The 22793-nt window shown below is 37.7% G+C and overlaps 1 protein-coding gene and 1 long non-coding RNA gene across 15 annotated transcripts in view; one reads left to right on the top strand and one right to left on the bottom strand.

Annotated features, from left to right (window-relative positions):
- LRRC28 (leucine rich repeat containing 28) overlaps positions 1 to 22793 on the bottom strand; it is a 157292-nt gene that overhangs the window by 26785 nt on the left and 107714 nt on the right. For all 14 annotated transcript variants that reach the window (XM_008532916.2, XM_008532922.2, XM_008532918.2 and 11 more), the window contains one exon: positions 10740 to 10842. In XM_008532916.2, the coding sequence (XP_008531138.2) occupies positions 10740 to 10842 (103 nt within the window). The remainder of the gene's footprint in view (positions 1 to 10739; positions 10843 to 22793) is intronic.
- Positions 3421 to 17894, top strand: LOC139083424 (uncharacterized). The gene is made up of 3 exons (XR_011540140.1): positions 3421 to 3605; positions 14540 to 14698; positions 15893 to 17894. It is a non-coding gene; the product is annotated as an uncharacterized lncRNA (long non-coding RNA).

Below are 22793 nucleotides of genomic sequence, written 5' to 3'. Positions count from 1 at the left end.
CTGGTTGAGAATCACTGACCTAGAGAATAGATACAAATAGAAAAGAGTTTTGAGTCCTGAGCCCAGTATTTAATGATTAGGAAAATGAGGACGAACCAGTAGAGAAGACTGAGAAGGGGTGGACAGTGGCAGAGGAGGGGAACCAAGAGAGAGTAGTGTTCTGGAAGCCAGGTGAAGGCGTTTCAAGAAAGAGAAAATGATCAATTGTGTCAAATGTTGGACAGATCAAGAAAGACAAGAACTGAGAAGTGAATTTGGCAATATGGAAGTCATGGGTGATTCTGAAAATGGCAGTTTTAGTGTAGAATTGGGGATCAATGCCTAACTGGAACAGGAAGAAGTGAAGATAGTAAATATAGACTTCTCTTTCAAAGAATTTTTCTCTGAAGAAGAGTAGGAAAATGGAGAAGAAGGTGGAGAACAAAAACAAAAAGTTAAGTGAAAAATGCATGTCATAGAAGAATATACAGCATGATCCATTTACATAAAGTTAAAGAAAAGACAAAACTTGACAATATCATATGGGGATGTATTCACATATATTAAAAGCACAACTAAGTGCAAAAGAATGATAAATACAAAATTCAGAAGAGTGGCTAAGCTTGGAGAAGACAGAGGGGCATACAATTGGAGAGGGGCATACAGGGGCTTCAAAATTATTGGTAATGTTCTTTTTGTAAGCTAATGAGATTTACACTTATGGGCAGGGTCAAAAAATGGAAGCCTTCTAGCCAAATTTCAAGAATGACTCTCTTACTTTAGTTGATGCAAAAGGAAGAGAACTTAAGCAGAAAGGTGCCTTACGGATGCATGTGGCCTTACCATTTCCTTGCAGATTCTGACTCTTAGGCAATGCTGCCTTTATTAAAATGAGCCATGGCTACTCCTACCTACAGGCCAAACTGGGTCTGGAATTTCTCACATCCTGTTATTTGAAATACAAATTTTATTCATCTTCAAATCTAATTCCTTTATAAAGTGTTCCCTGATACCCTCTCTTACCAATGATCCATCACAATGTTTTAAGTTTCTATCACACATTTTCTACCTATATTATAGGCATTTTTCTGTTGTTAACTCATCTAATGTGTTCATTTTTCTTTTCTATCTAGCAGTTTCTATATCAATACCCAAGCAGATCCAAATACAGATTAGTTTGGTTGAGACTTCACACATAGGAAAAAAATGTTTGAAAGAGAAAGGATAAAAAGGAAATGGCAAAAAGAATACTTAGTCATCCACATAGCGCCAAAAAGGAAATAATTCTGGGGTAGCTTGCAGGGGTTCATTCTAAGTCTTAGGACCAGGAGACGTACCTAGAGACCTGAGCACCACAAATGTCTATAGTTGGTTATCTAAGAGGATGACCACATTTAAGAAAATGATTATTTAGGAAAATGACAGTAATCTATCAAATGAGATTTTGGAAAATGTCTTATTTATAGATGAAATTAAATATATCTTGAGTCATGTGTGTATTGGGGGCACTATGAAGAGGCACAATATAGGCCAGCTAAGTCTGTTAAGAGAATGACAGACAAGCCACAGACTGGTAGAAAATATCTGCAAATCACATATCTGATGAAAGACATGTATTCAGAATATATAAAGAATTCTCAAACCTCAATAATAAAAAAAATCCAATTTTTAAAAAATGGGTGAAAGATTGGACCACACTTTACCAAAGAAGACGCATGGATGGCAAAATAAGCATGTGAAAAGATGGTCAACATCAAAAGTCAGAGAAATGCAAATTAAAATGAGATATCATTACCTACTCACTAGAATGTCTGAAAAAAAACCTGACGAGACTCTTATAAGTTGCTGATGGAAACACAACATAGCACAGCCATGCTGGAAAACAGTCTGACAGTTTTTTTAGAAAGTTAGACATAACTTATCATATGACCCAGCAAAGGCGTTCTTAGGTATTTGCCCAAGTGAAATGAAAATTTATGTTTACACAAAACCCCATATATGAATATTTACAGCAGCCTGTACAATTTTATTTGTATGACATTCTGGAAAAGGTAAAATATAGGTACACAAAACAGACCACTGTTTCCAGGGGCTGGGGTGGGAGGGGAGAGGTTCATTTCAAAGGGACGTGGGGGACATTTTTGGGGTGAATGAACCGTTCTATACCTTGATTATAGTTGTGGCTGCATGACTATGCATTTGTCAAAATTCACAGAAATGTACACTAAAAAGGGTGAATATTACTGAATGTAAATTATACTTGAATAAAACAAAAACAAACAAACAGTATCACAGTGCTGAAGCATGGCCCTGGAGCCCTCTGCTCATCATTAGCCTTCAGTTGCTGGATTCTGGGGAGATCTTGGGGGAGAGGTAGACCTGGCAGTTGGGGAACTCAGGGGCCTTAGCCCAACAGCTGTTCACCAACTTGTGTAGAAACACTACAAGACTGTCAATAACCTAATAGCTGGTATGGATGCAGGAGTGCAGACCAGCTGCAGAGTGCCTTGTCAAATGGTAACAACATTTATATGAAGTTTTTCTCAACATATTTCTTTGACTTGTTACTTTGCCTTTATCCCTCTTAGTTTCAAAACCTCTGTTGACCCCATGTAATCACATAAACATGAGATATGCAGCAGCTCGACTGTGATTTTGTCTGAGTATTTCTATGGGTTAGAACGATACTACCCTTATGAACCGTTTTGTGAAGACGAGGACATGAATCTAAACTTTACAATTGTTTCTGTCCTAACATGGAGAAAATTATAATGAGAGGATCATATCCAAAATGCTATTATACAGTGTGGCCACTAAGTCTAGAAACATAGACAAACACATAATAAATGATTCTTTCGTTGATATACTACATGGTGCGATGATTAAATTTTTGTATCAACTTGGCTAGGCCACGGTATCCAGATCAAACCCAGTCTAGATGTTGCTGTGAAGCTATTTTTTTAGATGAGATTAACACTTAAATCAGTAGACTCTGAATAAAGCTGATTATCCTCTACAACATGAGTGGGCCTCATCCAATCAGTTGAAGGCCTTGAGAGAGAAAGACTGAGGTCCCCCGAGGAAGAGGGAATTCTGCCTCCAGACTGCCTTCAGACTCAAGCTGCCACATCAACTCTTCCTGGGTTTCCAGCCTGCCCTGCAGATTTCAGACTTGCCAGTCCCCACAATCACAGGAGCCAATTCCTTAAAATAAATCAATTTCCCTCTCTCTCTCCACCCGCTCCCCGCCATGCTGTTGGATCTATTGCTATGGAGAACCTGACTAATACACATGGTCAAATAATATTATTTGTTTCCAAACTTTATAGCCACACTGTAGTATGAGAACCCTGAGCAAAATCATGAAACAATGGAAATGTAAGGTAAAAAGCAAGCAAGTCATTTGTGAATATTTACTTCATACTGTTACTGCTTTAACAGCTGCTGCTACTTAACTCAACTGTGGATGAGCTCTACTGGACACTGCCCAAAGAATATGACAATACAAAGTAACACATAAAGGTGTAGAAAACTGAAGGCCAGATTTTTCCTAATGCTTTCCTCGTCTCCCATAATTAAAAAGCCAGGTGTCTGACTGAAACCACCGAAAAGGCTCACATTAACAAGTAAGTGGATCCTCATTTTATGCAAGGTCTAAGTTCTCTTTGACATTTCTTTTAGCAGAAGTTCCTACTCTTCACCACTAGATATAAAGAGCTAATTAATTCATTTTACAATACATCTATTAAATGCCTTCTCTGGAGAAGGGCTGCAGCTATGTGGAATGCAGGCTGCAAGGGAGGAATTCACTGAGTTAGGGACCTTTCTGCTGGCCATTGCCAACCTCCCTTGACCTCATCAGAGACTAAATACCCACCCCTACTACATGAAATAACGCAGGAGCCAGAAAGTTATTTTTCATCTCTGCTCTGAGGGAGCTAGTAAAGGGGCTGAAACAGACCCGAGAGAAGAGGGAGGCAGTGCATGCAGCCCAGAGGTTAAGAGTATGGACAATGAAGCAGATGATAACTCTACCACCGCCTAGCTTTGTGACCTGGGACAATTTACCTTCTCTCTCTAAGCTTCAGGTTCTTCACTTCTAAAATGGGGATAATATCACAAGGGTTGCTGGGACGATTATGTGCAATATGCAGATAAACCAATGAGCACATTGCCTGGCACATAGTAAGGTTAGGCAATGTTCATAGCTGAGCTTTCTTTTTATTATTATAATAAGTGATTCTTTTGATAATATACTACAATACATTGTGTGATAACTTTTTTTCAGTGAGGAAGGTTGGCCCTGAGCTAACATCTGTTGCCAATCTTCCTCTTTTTGCTTGAGGAAGACTGTCCCTGAGCTAACATCTGTGCCCATCTTCCTCTATTTTATATGTAGGATGCCACCACAGCATAGCTTCACAAGTGGTGTGTAGGTCCATGCCTGGGATCTGAACCCATGAAACCCGGGTGGCTACAGGAGAGTGTGTGAACTCAACCACTATGCCACCAGGCTGGCCCTGATAATTAAATTTTTATATCAACATGGTTAGACTATGGTACCCAGATACTTGGTCAGACACCAGTCTAGATGTGGCTGTGAAGGAATCTACTGTTACAAACTAAGATTAGCATGATATTCCCCAGTTCTGTAAAAACACAGGGTACATGTGGTAAAACAAACAGTTCCCACTGGCTAGAGAGTTTTCAGGAAGGAGGATGGCAGCCCCATGATATGCTTCAGTTCACTATGAAATGAAATAATTATTAAATGGCAATTATTAAGCCTCGGTATCTTTGCTTTCTAACTCAATAGTTTTTATTATTTTAGATTAAATGTCGAGGTGGTTACACAAAAGGTTGCACATTTGAACCCTTAAGTGAATTATTAAAATAAGTTGAAATCTGTTACAAATGTTAACTTTGGCTTAGTTATTATATAGATAACTTATAACAATTATTACACAATTTCCTTTCAACTCAATGTTTTCAGATCTGCCATTAAACATTTAACCCTAAACAAGCTAAATGAATAGTGACATCATTTTGCCACTGAGACTATGCTCCAAAACATGTGATTTAGCAAATTAATTAATATGCATTTTCACACTTACCATTCTACCTAACAAGGAGTTAAAAGTAAAGAATTAGTTTGAATTTCCTTACCAAAAGCACCCACAAAACTATCTTTTGTCCTTTAGAAAGTTCACTATGTCATCCACATGCTCATTATTGTGAGAACTGCTACCAGATTTATCCCCCTTTTTAGTAAAAAAAAAAAAAAAACAGGTTTTTCTTCAGCTTCAAATAACAGAAAAAGGAAAGGGGAGAAGTGGATATGGAGAAGGAAAGAAACCATGCCACCAAGATAGAATAGGACTTGGTCTGGATACTAAGTCTGTCATTTTGGTAGAGGCTCTTTAAGGCTTAATTTTTATCCATCTGAAAATGCATTTATTTTGCTTTCATGCTCGAAAGGTATGTTTCTGCTGGTTGCCAGGTTGATTGTTTTTAGCACTTAAAAAAATGTTGTTTCACTGTTTTTTGGCCTTCAAAATTTCTGATGAGAAGTAACAGTCTTTTGAATTATTCTTTGTATGTAATTTGTCATTTTTCTCTGGTTGCTTTTAAGATTTTCTGTTCATCTTCGGTTTTCAGCGCTTTGCCTAGGCATGGTTTTCTTTGTAATTTATACTGCATACGATTCACTGAGCTTCTTGAAAATACCAATGTATGCCTTTCAACATATTTGGGAAATTTCTGCACACTATTTCTTCAACATTTTTGTTGTTGTGGCCCATTCTCTCCCTCTTCTCCTTCTGGGATGCCAATTATACAGATGTCAGGTTTGTTTATATTGTCTGGCAGGCCCCTGATGCTGTGTTCATTTTTGTTTTCAATCTTTTTCCTGCGTTCTTCAGACTGAATCATTTCTATTGATCTAGCTCCAAGTTAACTGACTTGTCCTCTGTTATACTCATTCTGTTGTTAAGCCCATCAAGTACTTTTCTTTTTCAGATATTGCATTTTTCACCTCTGGAATTTCCATGTTTCTTTTTTTTTTTTTTTAGAGCAGGGTAAGGGATACCAGGAGCATTGACGGGTTTGCAATTTTTTTTTTTTTTTGCTAGGAAAGATTAGCCCTGAGCTAACATCTACTGTCAATCTTCCTCTATTTCTTCTCTTCAAAGCCCCAGCACATAGTTGTATATTCTAGCTGTAAGTCCTTCTAGTTCTTCCATGTGAGCAGCCACCACAGCATGGCTCCTGACAGGCGAGTGGTGTAGTTCCACACCTGAGAACTGAACCTGGGCCACTAAGTGGAGCATGCCGAACTTTAACAGCTAAGCCACCAGGCCTGGTTCCATTCATTTCTTTTTGATGGTTTCTATTTTTCTGATACTTTCATTCATTGCAAACTTATTTTTCTATACTTCATTGGGAACAGTTGCTTTAAAATCTTTGTCTGTCAATTCCAACATTTTGGGTCATCTCAGGTTGGTCTCTGCTGATTATCTTTTCCCTTGAGAATAAGTCATATATTTTTTCTTCTTCTTATGTTATGTAATTTTGAGTTGTATCCTGGACATTATAAAAGTTACATTGTGGAGACTCTGGATTTTGTCATATTTCTCTAAAACTTAAAAGGAGTGTTAACATTTTTGTTTTAATAAGCAATTTATTACTTTGATGGAATCAAACTACAAAGTGTCTCTTGGATGACAGCTCAAATCAAACTTCAGTTTTTTTATCTGTAGATAGACTGCTTTGTGCCTGCCCCATGGAAGTGTGATTCAAGTATCTAATGTCGCTTGTTTGGGGTGTGTAGGCAGCCCCCACATACAAATGGCCTTTGATCTAGAGGATACTTCTTAGTCTACTGGTTTAACTCAGAACTCAGAATGCATTTCTCATATAAACAATTTTGTTACCTTGAGTGGTTATATTAACAAACCAATTAAGTCACTTAACCAATTTGTACCCAAATCCAGCCATATTTACATTAGGAAAAGCAAACCAGTGGCTCGGTGTCCTGTTTCTCATATAATCAGACAACTGGAAAAATAACTCTGGTGTAGGATCACTTTTGCCAGTAAATTCTCCTGAAAAAGCAAATGTGTCAATTACCACTCCCCAAAACTCTAATATGAGAGGGACTTCTCCTTCTGGGTAAAATGTAGAACTGAAGGCATTTACTCCTGTAGTAACAATAAGAAAAACCCAGACAAAATAAAAATCATACTTTTCCATGAGGCTAGCAAAGAGCAGTGGATGCAAGGAAGCTGTGCTAGCCAGCCTCCAAGATGGTTCCCACGATCCTCCCCTCCTACTATTCATTCCCATACGGGGTCTCCTCATACAATGAAGAGGGTAGGTCTGTGTAATCACCAGGCTACAACAGAAATGACAGTGTATGACTTCAAGGCTAAGCCATAAAAGATAGTCCCATGCTCTAAATTTCCATCACTCTGTCTCTTTGTGGGTATTTATTTTTTGTGTTACAGTTATTTTTATATATTAAGATAAACATCTAAATTATGTTTTTTCCACAATTCGTAGCATAGTGCTGACTTGCTAGTTAATGCTCGATAATTATTTGACAAATAAATGAACATATAAAAAGGAGGTGCTAACTTTATTCACATTTCCACGAATATGAAAGATAATTTGGTGACACTTTTGAGATTTCTTGAACTTGTGCAACATTTGTTATTTGCTATTTTTATACCTGTTTATATGTTTTAAACTCCATTCTCTATTCTCCTTCTGAGATGTGAATTATACACATATCAGACTTTTTTATACTGTGCCACACGTCCCTAAAGCTGTGTTCATTTTGCTCTGTTGTTGCTTTATTTCTCTTAGACACTTACTCCAAAAAGGTAACGTAACTGCTGCAGAGACAGTACAGTACAGCAGAAGCTACTGTGTTCTTATGTTCGGGGCCTACATCCGGGCTAGAAGCAACATGTGATAGCAGTGGAAAACCAAGTGTGCTGATCCTAGGTTCTCAGCTTAAATATCACCTCCTTAAAGAGAATCAGCATTAAGTTTGTTCAATTACTTATTGTTCGCTTAGATCCCTGGCTAGATTATAAGGTCCACGAGGTGAGGTACTGAATTGTTTCACTCATCACCATACGGTCATTGTCTAGCATAGTGACCAAACAGAGTAGTTACTCAACAAATACTTGTTGAATGAACAAGTGAACCAAGATCCTTATCCAGAATCAAGAAGTGCTTTTTCTAGGTCTCAAGTACCCTTTTGCTCTTTATATTAGATTTACCTCATAAGCTTGTTCTACTCCTTACCCATCCCTTTCCCAAAGCACCCCCACTTTGACTTGGAATTGGGGAGTCCCTCTGTACATATTCAACACATAAACGGGATAAAAGAAAAAGGTTCCTTAATTCTGTTGCTAAGGCTTCAATAGTCACCATCAATTAGAATTCTGAACACATTTTGCCATGAAACAGTGTATAATTTTGGGGGTGCAAAATGGATTAAATGACTTTTTAATGAGCTGGCTAGGCACAGAACCACAAGAATTGCTTTTAAGAGAAATGCATTCTGAGTTGAACCAACAATCCATTTGTAAGTGGGACTGCCTATACTCCAAAAACTACTAATCTTAGAAAACTGATTGATACTATCCTTTTAATAATAATTTTATATATTTTCTTAATACTACTACTAAAATAAGATATTAAAGATGATAAAAAAAATGTAGACTACTAGCTAATATTTTGGCGTACTATGTATTTTCTCAAAGATTTGGAGCTCTCATAAAATTCACTACCTCTGCTATCAGATACCAAGTCAAGGATTAACAACTCTCTCTCTACTCAGCACAAATGGAACTTTCTGGCAGTCAATAACATCCATATCTAAACACCAAAGTAGAAGGCTTTTTATCTTAAGTGAAAGCTGCTCCTTATTGTAGTAGAGACTTAAATCACATTTCAGTGCAGCCTCTGAAGGCTTTGGTGCAGGAAAAACTACCTTCAGGCTAGGAGCTTGCTTGCATCATTCCATGTATCTCAGTGATTGAGGGCATCTTACTCCCCACTTAGAATAATTAGGCTACGTTATAGATCCTTTAGAACTCATTAGGATTAATGACTGAGTACTATCATAGCTGTCACAATCAGTTGTAGAAAAAAATCACTGAGCTAAAAACACGACACATTCTATTATCTCTGCTTCATAGAAGGTTCTGGAATACATCTCTGGGCTTGTATTTCATCAGCCTATATAGGCAGTGAACTCGTCCAGGGCTCTTCCAAGATAACAATTATATAATTTTTCCTAAGGGAAGGCTACTACTCCTAGGACTGCCCTCTCTAGAGCAATCACTGCTCAGTGCCCATCCCCTGGAGACATGCCAACAGAGGAATGGCTGTCCTCTAAGTACAAGCTCACAGTCATCTCTTTTCTTGCCAGAACCACATACAGTATGAATCAGGTGATACAGGGTGTTAGAAATTACAGGAGAGAGTCAAACATGCTGGCTAAGTAGCCTCACCGGTGGGCCAAGTATCTGTTGGGGCCCAGGGCAGGCCACCTCAAAATATACCACTAACGCATACTGATTATTTTGAATTAAAGTTACTTAAGAAGCAAAAAGGGCTTTCTGAGCTTCCTGTCTCTGTTCCCCTGAAAGCAGGAGATACATCTCCCCTGTGAAAGGCGCTCTCCCTGCGTCCTGATCCCCAGAGCCAGGGATGCAGGGCCGAGAAGCCTGCAGAAACAAACCCTGCTAACTTACTACCTCCAGCCTAAACTCTGATTAGATTCTTCACTAAGTACAAACCCCAAACCTCAGTTTCTTTCTCCTGTCAATTTTTCACAAAGTTATATTTCCTTCCATAAAAGATATACATAGTGCCTGTTTTGTTCACTCTCCGAGCATCATTCTTCATGGTCTCCAATATGAATGTATGAAACTGGGTTTTTCTCCTATAGTGTAGCCCGGTGCCAATTTCATTATTAGTCCAGCCATAAGAACACAAGAAGGGAAGAAAAGGGATTTTCCCAGCCCTCGACATATCCTTTGGCTACTTAATGAGGAAAATGAGGCCAGTCAAAAGCAGGTTCTGGTAGCTGAGCTGTCTTACACTAATCCCATACCACTCTGGGAACCACTTGAAAGTGGTTCTGCCCCACTGCTGTAGAAGAAGCTGAAGCTGTTTTTCTAAAAGCCTGACTGAGAAGGAAAGGTTACTGCTGCTATGAAATTAAAAGCCTATCATTTCCCATTAACTGAAACATCTTTTTGGTTGCTAGAATCATGATTTGTATTGAGAGACTATTTCAAATGTTGAGTTCTAAATATTTCCAGATGGAAAAGTTCTAGACACAAAGGCTGTTACCGTGGTAAAAATTGTCACTGTAGTGGAGTGCAGACAAAGAAAAGCTTCTAAACTAATGCTAATTCCTCCAGTGGCTTTCACTGATACTACTGGTTTATAATGGTATGCATGGATTCATTTTTCTTTTGACTGGAAAATAATAAACAACTCAATGACTGAACTCACAGCTTACTAACTGAACTTGAAGTGCAACACTTTAAATTGCTTGCCCAATATTCTTAGCTTCTGAGGGTATTTGGTTTAGCATCTTAAAGCCAAAGACAAAATTGAACAGGATTATCAAGGCAGTTCATTTATTTCTAAGTTATATCAGGACCAAATAATGAAACAGAAACAAAGCTAGCAAAAGAGTTGAGCTAGAGTAACAAATATGAAATCAGCCTTACCCATTGCACCCGACGACTTTATTGTACAGATAGGAGGGCAAGCCTTTCAGGTGGATGTTGTTATCCACGTACACATATTGTAGTTCTCGAGATCGACCTAAATCTGGATTAGAAAGAAAAGTACTATAATTCTTATAAATACGTACCAATATAATGTGAAATGTAAAATTTAATACATAATACTTGAGTAATTCAAAATTTCTATTCTGGAAGAAAAATTGTTGCAGATTTCACTCTGAATGTGAAATTAGGTCAGCTGCAATATTAGATTCTGCATTAGAAAACATGACTGTAGAAAAACTGCTTAACTCACCCGGACCATGATTTCTTAAACTATAAAACGAGATAACTGGGAATAGAATATTATTAAATTTCCTCCCCAAATAAAAATTCTATGACTTTTTATATTTTAAGAATAAACTTTGTTGTAGGTCATTCATCTAGTTTCATTTTTCTCCACAGGAAAAAAATGTTATACAAACTAAGTTGGCAGGTTAACCTAAATAAGCCTAGTTCTGCCCCTGTATCAAGATTTACCGTGTTTTGCCTCCCCTGGGCAGAAAGACGAGAGGAGGCATGAAGGAGGACCGGGGTCTCAGGAGCCAGGTGGAAGTGGGAATGGATAAAACTGCTCGTGGCTGCAGAGGGAGGAAGAAGCAAAGGGAACCCCAATCCCAGGACCCTAGCGAGGTGTGAAGGTGAGGCGGACGAGACCAGCAGGGCAGTGAGTGGGGACTAGAATGGGTACGTACCAGGAATGGGAAGAGGTGAGAAAGGGGGCCCAAAAAGAAGGGTCTGCAATAGAAACAAATATGCTAGAAAGAGGCAGAATCCAGACATTTTCTAGAAGTAGCTGGGCAATTGGGGGCAAAGACTGGAGGAAGATTCAGTGAGGAGACAAGGCACAAAATACTGAAGGTGATCTCTGGCCAACACAGGCAGCAGAGAGAGTCATAAATGTCGAGATTATCCCTTTCTGCCTTTTGTGTTTCCAAGAATGTTTGAACAGCTTTCCTTTCCCCTCCCAGCACTCACTGGGTAAGGCTATTTGTCTTCATTGCCACAGAGTCCTCAGCAGCCTTGCTAACCTTCGGCTCCCTGAAGCAAGAATGTAATCTTTGAAAAGTTTTCTAGAGTTCTGCTTGTGAAAATAGGAAACAGGCAATTGGATGAAGATCTCTTCCCCCTTGTCTTTCATCAGTTTAGGAAAGATGAAGGCCTAGAACGCTAAAATAGGAGGTTCTTAAGTGTATTGACCTTTCAAAAGAAACCCCATTTACCCATTAAGGACCTTTTAGGCACTATGGTAGGCCTTGGGGATACAGATGTGAATACAATATAATATATATGAAGACAGACACGAAAAATAACTAATACTATATGATTATTGCTATTCGAGATGCTTGTATAAAGTCTTATGGGCTCACAGATAGGTTCTGGACAATCTGTTACAGAAAGTGGGAGGAGTAATATAAGATTGAAGGAAGGAAGGACTCCTCAGAGGAGAGGGTAGGGAAGGGTTAACATTACCTCCTCCTTTCCACTGCTTGTCCTATTCCAATAATGCTGCCCAGGACTAGCACTGGCACAAATGCTACAAAAAGAGGAACCAAAACTAGGAGCACTGGGAACAGGCAACAAAAGGAGAAGTGGTAACTCTTAGGGAGAAAAAAAAGGATTACTTGGTTACTGGCTACAGATGCCCTTTCCCAGTGTGGTGGTTTTAAAATATCTAACAAACAGAACAGGCAGAAACAATGTTAGATTTCAGAGAGTAAGTCACAAAAGGCATTGTGATTTCCTCTTTGCTCTCTCCCTTGGATCACTCATTCCGGAGGAAGACAAGTTCCCTGTCATGAGGTCCCTCCAGCAGCTTGCGGAGAGGAAAGAGGCCTCCAGACAACAGCCATGTGCGTGAGCCATCTTGGAAGCAGCTCCTCCCAGCCCCAGGTCTAGCCTTCAGATTACTACAGCCCCTAGACTATGTGAATATCCTGTTTGTCCTGAAAATTTTGCCTATTAATTTTAGCATCCATCAATGGATCTTGTTTGCAATAACTATTACATGGTATTTATCTAATGGTGATTTTCTATTACCGTCTTTCTGTCTACATTTATAAAATGGAATTCTTCTGTAAGGAACAGCCATCCCTTTCTTCCCCTCTATTTGACTTTTATATCTGTATTGATTCATGGATATTTATTTTATTGTAAGGAGTAACAAACCAATACCATTATCATTTATCATGTTGGTCAAAATGTTCCAATTTTGGCAATTAGGAACAGCTTATGGTTGGCTCTTATATTCTTTCAATACATTTTCATCCTTTTTTGAGCACTTCTTGCTTTCTGGCACCACAAAATGTTCCAGGCTCAGCTTGTATTTTCCCTACTTTTTGCCCTGAAATCAACTACTTCTCCAAGGTGCCTTAATTCCTTTTGTTGGGGTATGGTGTTTAGAAACCAAGATCTGAGCGCTATGTGTGCTCATTACTATGAGGATGCCATTGCTTCCAGGATCTCTTAGTGGACAGAGCTACAAAACATATCTATGTATATTAACCCACATTGCATGTACTTCTATATTGTTGGAGGTGCACCTTCAGCATAGACTCCTAGGAGTGGACTTGTTGGGTTAAAAAGTAAGTACATGTGTAGATTCTTTGGTATTTCCATCCAAAAGGGTTATACCAATTTGCATCCCCTCCAGCAATGTATGAAAGCATTGGCTTTCCCACAGTCTCACCCACTTTTAAAACATGTTCTTTCCTTTAAAATTTTTGTCATTCTGATAGGTGAGAAATGATATGTCAGCATTGTTTTAATTTGCATTTCTCTAATAAGCGTGTGAACAGTTTTTAGTATGTCTGAGGGCCATTTTTACATATTTTTTGGTGAATTGTCCGTTCATATCTTATGCGTCTGTTCTTTCACTTATTAGCCATGTGAGCAGAGCCTTAGTTTGCACATATGTTAAATGGCATAATAGTACCTAGTCCCTCAACCTTGCCAGGTTGTTATGATAACTGAATGTGAAAGTAATCTATGAAATTTAAATCACTATATGATATAGCTTTTTAAGCACAAGAATATATAATTACCAAAATAATGTATACTGCTACTTTAGTAAACATGTATAAACATAGCTACTGGTATAAAAGACTATAAACTTTTAAAACATAGGTGGAAAAAATATAAATAACAATACCAGAATCCACTTGCAATGAAAAGGTCTCAAAGTTACACTAAGAATTCCTATTCTGGATTTCTTCACTACTTCTCTGATATGCATACAAATCCTTTCACCACAAACAGAAATCCACAGACTTTAAAGGCTTATAGAAAACCTTGGAATTTTTTAAAAAATGAAACTATATTGATAAAATACAAATAAGCTTTGGTCTCAAATTTGCCTTTCAGAGCCCCTAGGGGTCTCAAGGAAAGATTCTTTACTTGAGTTTATCCAGTAGTAAGGAATGTAGGATACTAATTAATGGAGCAAGAACACAGTCTTGGAGTCAGACAACCTGGGTCTGAATCCCCATTCTCCTCTTTACTAAATGTGCATCCTCAGTTTCCTCATCTGTATAAAGGTGAAAATAATTACTAAGTTTGTAAACTATCAAGCAGATTTCTTGGCACATAGCCTTTTCCAATATATAGCAGTTATTAGTATTCTCATTATTATTAGTAAGTGACATATTTGTAAGTGTGGCCTACAGTAGAAGGCCAGTTAAAAGAAAATTCTCTTTGGCATGCAGCAAAAGGTACTAACACTTTTCTATACTTCAATGGCACAGAAAAGAGGTGGAGGCAACAGCCTCTACAGACAGTGATTCATCCCCTCAAGCCAAGGACACAAAATGGGATGTGACAGAGGAAGCACCTCTCTCCTGAAACACACACAGAAGAGCTCGTGCAAATTAAATGAGGCTACATACAAAGATTATAATACAAAGGTAAGTAAAAGCTGACGCTTGCTACTTCCTATGTAGTTTAGTCTTCTATCCTAGTTTTACAGGAAGAAATGAAGGATCGAAGATTTAAAAATGCTATTTGGTTTAGATCTTATCCTAGGTTTTCAATATTCCAGAGAATTATTTTTGTACCTCCTGCCCACTTTGGCTGGGGGATGCAATTTTTTATCTATGCCCATAAAGGAATGAACTATTTTACACTGAAGCTGAAAAAAATCAAGAATAACCTGTGTTTAAATCTATTACACATTAGCCAGTATAATACCACACGGATATGAGTATTTAACACAGACACTTACATTTTCCAAATAACACAATCTCATAAAGAGTAAGAAAAAGTAGTACTGAAATTCCATGATGTAGTGGGCTTTGGAGTCAGAACTGAGTCTGGATTCTGGCTCTCCACTTTCCAAGTGTTTCACGACGCTGGGAAAATTAGACGCTCTGAGCCTGTTACCTCCTCTGTGAAATGGAGATCATAATACTGTCTCACAGGCTTGTCATGAAGATTCAACAATGTATACAATGCCAAGCTTGATCTCTTGCACAATATGTGGTGCTCCATACATCTTAGTCTTTTCCTTCTCTCTTCTCAATGTAAAGAGAAGAACATAAAGTAGGGTGCAGGATTATAAAGAGAACTAGGCAACTCTTGCTTTAGCTGACACAGCACAGCCTGCTGGCGAGGCTGAGACACCGAATGCCCAGCAAGGTCACAGGCTGCACAAGCAGTGCTGTGATAGCCTCAGGAGAGTGCGCCCTCGGCCAGAAGGCTCTCCGCTGGCAAAACCCCAAGCTCAATGGAATGGCATTTTTAATTATAATGAGGCTGAAATATAACTATATTTCTGTGTGAAAAAGCTTTCAGATATTTCTTCTATTCTTAAAACAGAAAATCTTTGCTCAGTAATTAACTTTGGAAGAGACGATTCATCTACTAGCTAATGAGCTGGTTTGTTTTCTTCCTCTATTAATTTTAATGTACCAATATCTTGCAATAAACATACCATGCAATAATATTTTTTAAAGTTCCTGTGCAAAAATGCTCAGTACTTGAACTATATAAAACAAGGAAGTTATCCATCTGCATAGATGCTAAAGCAACAAAGAACTTTTTCATGTGGCTTTTTAAAGGGCTGTAACTGCGTCTAAAATGTTTCTCTTTTTCTCCTCCAGACTCACAGATCAAAGCATTGTTACTCAGAAATTAGCAAAAGCTAGCAGTCCTGCACAAACTCCAATTCTATTTTTTCAAGGCTCTGGCATATGCAGTCCACACGGCTGAAGATGGAACAAAAAGCCCCTCTGTGTCTAGGCTATTGCTTTTTTAACCATACTGTAAAAGCAAGCTTGGAATGATGGCATGGGCCAGAACCAAACAGGATCTGTCTACTGTACACGGACCAGTATGAAACTTATTTTGTCAAAAGGTAAATGATGAATACTCTTCAACAAAATGATAGGGCCACAGAAACCACGTCAAAGTAATAGACCACAACAGGTTGTCTGGAATGCTCTATCAATGTTATGCCAATTATCATAGTTCAATAAGTCAGAAATACTAAGTCATGATTACATTTTTAATTACTATAAAATATGGGTTTCTTCACAGTGAATTCAGAGTAATTTACAGTTATTCTAAAATAATCTTTAAAACTAATTTAAATTATCTACATGATGCCTTTTACAAAGAGAACTTTTCAACCACTTTTTCAGAATAATGAATTTTTTAAGTGCTGGCTTCTTTAAATACACACGCACTCCATTACATCTTTTACATAATCATCTTCATTCTCATCTATTCAACTTTTACAAAATAAGATTTCACAGTGAATTATAATTTAATAAGATGCTTTATACACAGTAGATCTTCAACTGTTAAATTAAAATAAATTGATTTTAATGAATTTGAATGACCAGAGGCTTCCTCTTCTGCTGGTTTAAATATTCAAGCGTCAGCATCTCTATTTCTGTTGCACAGTTCAGGTAACAAAGAAATTATTACAAGCAATGGGATAGACACTGTGCTAGATGCTTGGGGTACAGAAGTGAAGACACACAGAGTTCCAATCCTTTCTTACTGATTAGTGAAACGATAAAAAATAGTTCATATTCACTGCATGATTACGTAATATTTATGAGTGATAGAATTGTTTTAAATGGATCTTATTTAATTATCACAATAGTGCTATGAAGCAGTAGTATGAACATTACCCTGTTACTGAGACTTAGACAAATTAAACGGCATTTCTAAGCCCAAGATCACAAAACTGTTAAATGGTAGAGCTGGAATTTAAAAGCACGTCTGCTGCTTCACCATGACGATAGTTAGACAGCCTCCCTCAATAGATCATTTCCATATAAGCAGGGCACTCCTACATAATGTAGGATGTGATACTACCCAGCAGGCTACCTGGGTGCTGTGGGGGCCAGAGGACTGGCACTGGGCCCAAGCATCCATGTGTGATGTCAGGAGACAGTGCCAAGGAGACAATATCCCTTTACTTCCTTTAAAAAATCAGATACTCTCGGGCTGTTGGATGCCCAGATGCCCCAAGTCCGAGACCGATGCCATCAGGACTGCAGCGGGAGAGGGGATCTGCTGTCCTCATCTTTCAGTAAAGCTGTTGGTCTAACAAACAAACAAAAAAAGACCAGATAACTGGTGGGGTAGTTCTGACTTAGAGATTTAGGGCAGTGATTTCAAGAAACTCCAATAATTCCTTCAGAGAAGATCCGAGAGAAGAACACTTCATGCTGACTGTCTAGCATGGACTCGGGAATTAGGACAGCATATCTTTCAGCACCACGGCAGCCAGTGTGGAGAGCAAAACGTCATCATTCTGCATCTTACCTTGCGCTGTTGCTCAACTGAACTTGTACCTTTTTTTTCCTTTCCCCAAAACCTTAAGAACATTACTGAAAACTATGACTGACAGAAACTCCAGATTTTTGCTTTACAGTGAACTGACAACATCTTCCAGTCATTGTTAGTATGGCACATTCTTGTCACTATTTAAAAAACTCTAAGTTCTAGAAACAAATTAACAAAAACTTCACTGGCAAAGATTCTGCTCATGGTTCTAGCCCACATACTAATTATTTTTTTAATTTCACATCTCTACCTTTTCAAAAATGGGCGGGAATTCTCTTTTTATTAAATTGATAATTGAAAAAACAGGGTTCACTTCTTCCTCTTAATCACTCCCTATACCCAAATCCTACTCTAAAACTTAGAGAAAATGTACATTGTCCATTTAAAGCTCGTGTTCTCTAGGGGGAACTTTTCTCTTCATCCATCAGCATAGTGAAGTCAAGGCCTGGCCAGCGCTGCAGAAGCCATTTCAAATAATCCTATTAACTCCCTAAGAAAACTTTAAGGCAAGAACAAAGGCCTGATGTGGTGAAAGAAAAACAAAACTGAGGTGATCATTAAGACAGCGGAAAAGAGTCAGATGAGTACACACCAGGACAAAGAAAACAATTTTTGTTATAAACACTTGCAAAAAGACCTCAAAAAGAAGCACCGAACATCTATTTTCTTGAAGAAATACACATTCCAGAGTTATAACTTTACTCTTGAAATAAGGTCTGTACGGACTTTAAATAACAAAAGAATTCTCTCCCATTTTTTCCCGTTATTAGTTTTTGAACCCTGTTTTAGAGCCCTTCTTTTCTCCTTTTTCATTACGCCTTTGATCAGAGATCTGTCCGACAATATCCACGAATAGGATACAGAACACGATTTCAGTGGCATGTTTGGGTCCCTCCCTGGGAAGCAGTCATCATCCCTTCTACTGAAACACAGGACTAATTCCAACCTCTGGGGCTTCTGGTCTGTACTAGAACAAAATTTTTTTAGTACTGAAACTTATTTAAGACTACAAACTTTGCAAATTGTTCCTGTTAAACAATGACCTCAGGGCAGTAGCTGTCAAATTACAGATTACATACATTCATGATTCAGTATAGCACAGTCTGCATTCATCGCTAAGTCAATTAAGATTACAGAATTATTAATTGGTTTCCATCTAGTTTCCATGCTAGTTTGAAGTTCAAATAGTTTCACTGTATGGACTTAAATATTTTCTTAAAAAATAGTAAACAGCAATTCTTTTTCTGACCTTCTAAGCAGATACAGAGAAAACAGGAACAAGAAGCAATAGAAAGAACAAGTGCAGCTATCAGATTTGTGTCTTTTATATGCCATTTGCAAGAAAGAGAAGGGATTTCAGCGTGGGTTTGGGAAATGCCTAGAAGCTGGTTTCTAAAATGGCACCACTACTTGGTATAAACTATTTTTTTTCTGTACAAGGTATTCAATTCCAACAAAGGAAAAATAACTACGACTACTACAGAAAACTGGAGTGATCTCCTGTTATGTGATAAAAGGGCTGGTTTTACATCTTTGTCAGAGTCACAGTGTACATATAATCCACAGGAGTCAAGGAGCTATCATTTCACTCATAGCACAAGTCTTTGGCACACACAATCACTCTTTCTGAGAAAATAAACACTTCACTACTAGAATCTTTAAAGAAAACAACTCTGGGACGGGTATAGAACCCAAGTAATTTCCCATTAGTAGGAAGTTATTCTCTACTAACTTTTGGGTTTACTAGATAGTTTGTACAACAGGATATTCTATAAATCTGTGTCATTTTCCAAATGTTCTTAAAGAATTCATTCACTATTGTCTAATCTAACACTCAAAAATTCCATCTGCTAATGTGGGTGGAATTTTGTTTTCCTTTTTTCCCAATCATTTTATTGAGGTCATAATGGTTTATAAGATTGTATAATTTCAGGTGTACATTATTATTTATCAGTTTCTGTATAGACTGTATCGTGCTCACCATCAGTAGTCTAACTTTTACCTGTCACCATACATATGTCCCTCTTTACCCGTTTCGCCCCCCACCCTAACCCCATTTCCCATCTGGTAACCACTAATCTGTTCTCCTTATCCATGGGGTGGTTTGTCTTCCACGTATGGGTGAAATGATGCAGTGTTTGATTCTTCTTTCTCCGTGTGGCTTATTTCGCTTAACATCATACACTCAAGGTCCATCCACGTTGTTGCAAATGGGACGATTTTGTCTTTTTTATGGCTGAGTAGTAAGCCATTGTGTATATACATATATATACACACACACACCATATCTTTATCCATTCCTCAGGCGATGGGTACTTAGGTTGCTTCCACAACTTGTCTACAGTGAATAATGCTGCAATGAACATAGTGGTGTATAAATCTCTTTGAATTGCTGATTTCAAGTTCTTTGAATAATACTCAGTAGTGGGATAGCTGCGTTGTATGGTAGTTTTTGATTTTCAAATTTTTTGAGAAATCTCCATACTGTTTTCCATAGTGGCTGCACCAGTTTGCATTCTCACCAGCAGTGTACGAGGATTCCCTTTTCTCCACATCCTGTGGAGAACATAAGATGTTCTCCACAACAATAACATGTTATTTTTTCTGTTAAATATAGCCATTCTAACAGGTGAGAGGTGACATCTCATTGTAGTTTTGACTTGCATTTCCCTAATAATTAGTGATGTTGAACCTTTTTTCATGTGCCTGTTGGCCATCTGTATATCTTCTTTGGAAAAATGTCTGTTCGTATCCTCTGCCCATTTTTTGATTGGGTTGTTTATTTTTTTCTTGTTGAGTTGTATGAGTTCTTTATACATTTTGGAGATTAACCCTTTGTCAGATACATGATTTGCAAATATTTTCTCCCAGTTGGTGGGTTGTCTTTCGTTTTGTTTACGTTTCCTTTGCCTTGCAGAAGCTCTTTAGTCTTATGTAGTTCCATTTATTTATTTTTTCTTTTGTTTCCCTTGCCCGAGCAGACATGGTATTCAAAAAGATGCTGCTAAGACTAATCTCAAAGAGTGTACTGCCTATATTTTCTTCTATAAGTTTTACGGCTTCAAGTCTTAGATTCAAGTCTTTAATCCATTTTGTGTTAATTTTTGTGTATGGTGTAAGATAATGATCTCCATTCATTCTTTTGCATGTGGCTGTCCAGTTTTTCCAATGCCATTTATTGAAGAGAACTTCCTTTCTCCATTGTATGTTTTTGGCTCCTTTGTCAAAGATTAGCTGTCTGTAGATGTGTGGTTTTATTACTGGGCTTTCAATTCTGTTCCATTGATTTGTGTGTCTGTTTTTTGTTCCAGTACCATGCTGTTTTGATTACTGTAGCATTGTAGTATATTTTGAAGTCAGGGATTATGATGCCTCTAGCTTTGTCCTTTGTCTCAGGATTCTTTTGGCTATTTGGAGTCTTTTGTTGTTCCATATAAATTTTAGGATTTTTTTGTTCAATGTCTGTGAAGAATGTCATTGGGATTCTGATACGGATTGCACTGAACCTGTAAATTGCTTTAGGTAGTATGGACATATTAACTATGTTTATTCTTCCAATCCATGAGCATGGAACATCTTTCCATTCTTTATGTTGTCTTTGATTTCTTTCAATAATGTCTTATAGTTTTCAGTGTATAGGTCTTTTCTATATATAGGATCATGTCATCAGCAAACTGCGAGTTTCACTTCTTCCTTTCCAGATTGGATACCTTTTATTTCTTTTTCTTGCCATATTGATCTAGGCAAAACCTCCAGTACCATGTTGAATAGGAGTGGTGAGCGTGGGCACCCTTGTCTTGTTCCTGTTCTCAGAGGGATGGCTTTCATTTTTTCACCATTAAGTACGATGTTAGCTGTGGGTCTGTCACATGTGCCCTTTATTATATTGAGGTACTTTCCTTCTATACCCATTTTATTGAGAGTTTTTACCACAAATGGATGTTGGATCCTGTCAAATGCTTTCTCTGCATCTATTGAGATGATCACGTAGTTTTTATTCCTGATTTTGTTAATGCGGTATATCACACTGAGTGATGTTGAACCATCCCTGCATTCCTGGTATAAATCCCTCTTGATCATGGTGTATGATCCTTTTAATGTACTGCTGTACATTAAACCATGCTGTACATTTGGTTTGCCAATATTTTGTTGAGAATTTTTGCATCTATGTTTATCAGCAATATTGGTCTGTAATTTTTCTCCTTTGTGTTGTCCTCGCCAGGTTTCAGTATCAGGGTAATGTTGGCCTTACAGAATGAATTAGAAATTGTTCCATCTTCTTCAATTTTTTTAAATAGTTTGAGAAGGATGGTATTAAATCTTCTCTGAATGTTTGGTAGAATTCTCCAGAGAAGTCATCTGGTTCTGGACTTTTGTTTTTTGGGAGGTTTTTGATTATTGTTTCAATATCTTTACTTGTGTTTGGTCTATTCAGATTCTCTGTTTCTTCTTGATTCAGATTTAGGAGGTTTTATGAATCTAAGAATTTATCCATTTCTTCTAGATTGTCCAAGTTGTGTGCTTATAGTCTTTCATAGTATTCTCTTATAATCCTTTGTATTCCTGCAGTATCTGTTGTAATATCTCCTCTTTCATTTCTAATTTTATTTACTTGAGTCTTTTCTCTTTTTTCCTTAGTCAGTCTGGCTACGGGTTTGTCGATTTTGTTTATCTTCTCAAAGAACTAGCTCTTAGTTTCATTGATCCTTTCTACTGCTTTTCAGTCTCTATTTATTTCTGCTCTAATTTTTAATATTTCCCTCCTTCTGCTGACTTTGGGCTTTGCTTCTTCTCCTTTTTCTAGTTCTGTTAGGTATAGTCTAAGGTTACATATTTCAGATTTTCTTGTTTGTTGAAGTGGGCAGGTATTGCTTGAATTTCCCTCTTAGGATCGCTTTTGCTGCATTCCATAAGAGTTGGTATGCTGTATCTTCATTTTCATTTGTCTCCAGGTATCTTTTAATTTCTCCTTTGATTTCTTCATTGATCCAATGGTTGTTTAGTAGCATGTTGTTTAGTCTCCACGTTTCGGACTTTCCCAGCTTTTTTCTTGTAGTTGATTTCTAGTTGCATACCTTTATGGTCAGAAAAGTTACTTGATATGATTTCAATCTTCTTAAATGTATTGAGGCTTGCTTTGTTTCCCAACCTATGGTCTATGTGCACTTGAGAAGAATGTATATTCTGCTGTTTTTGGATGGA

Source organism: Equus przewalskii, chromosome 1 (assembly GCF_037783145.1).
Source record: "Equus przewalskii isolate Varuska chromosome 1, EquPr2, whole genome shotgun sequence".
Lineage (NCBI taxonomy): Eukaryota > Metazoa > Chordata > Mammalia > Perissodactyla > Equidae > Equus > Equus przewalskii.
The sequence above is the reverse complement of the archived record's forward strand: the minus strand, read 5'-3'. Positions and strand labels throughout refer to the sequence as shown.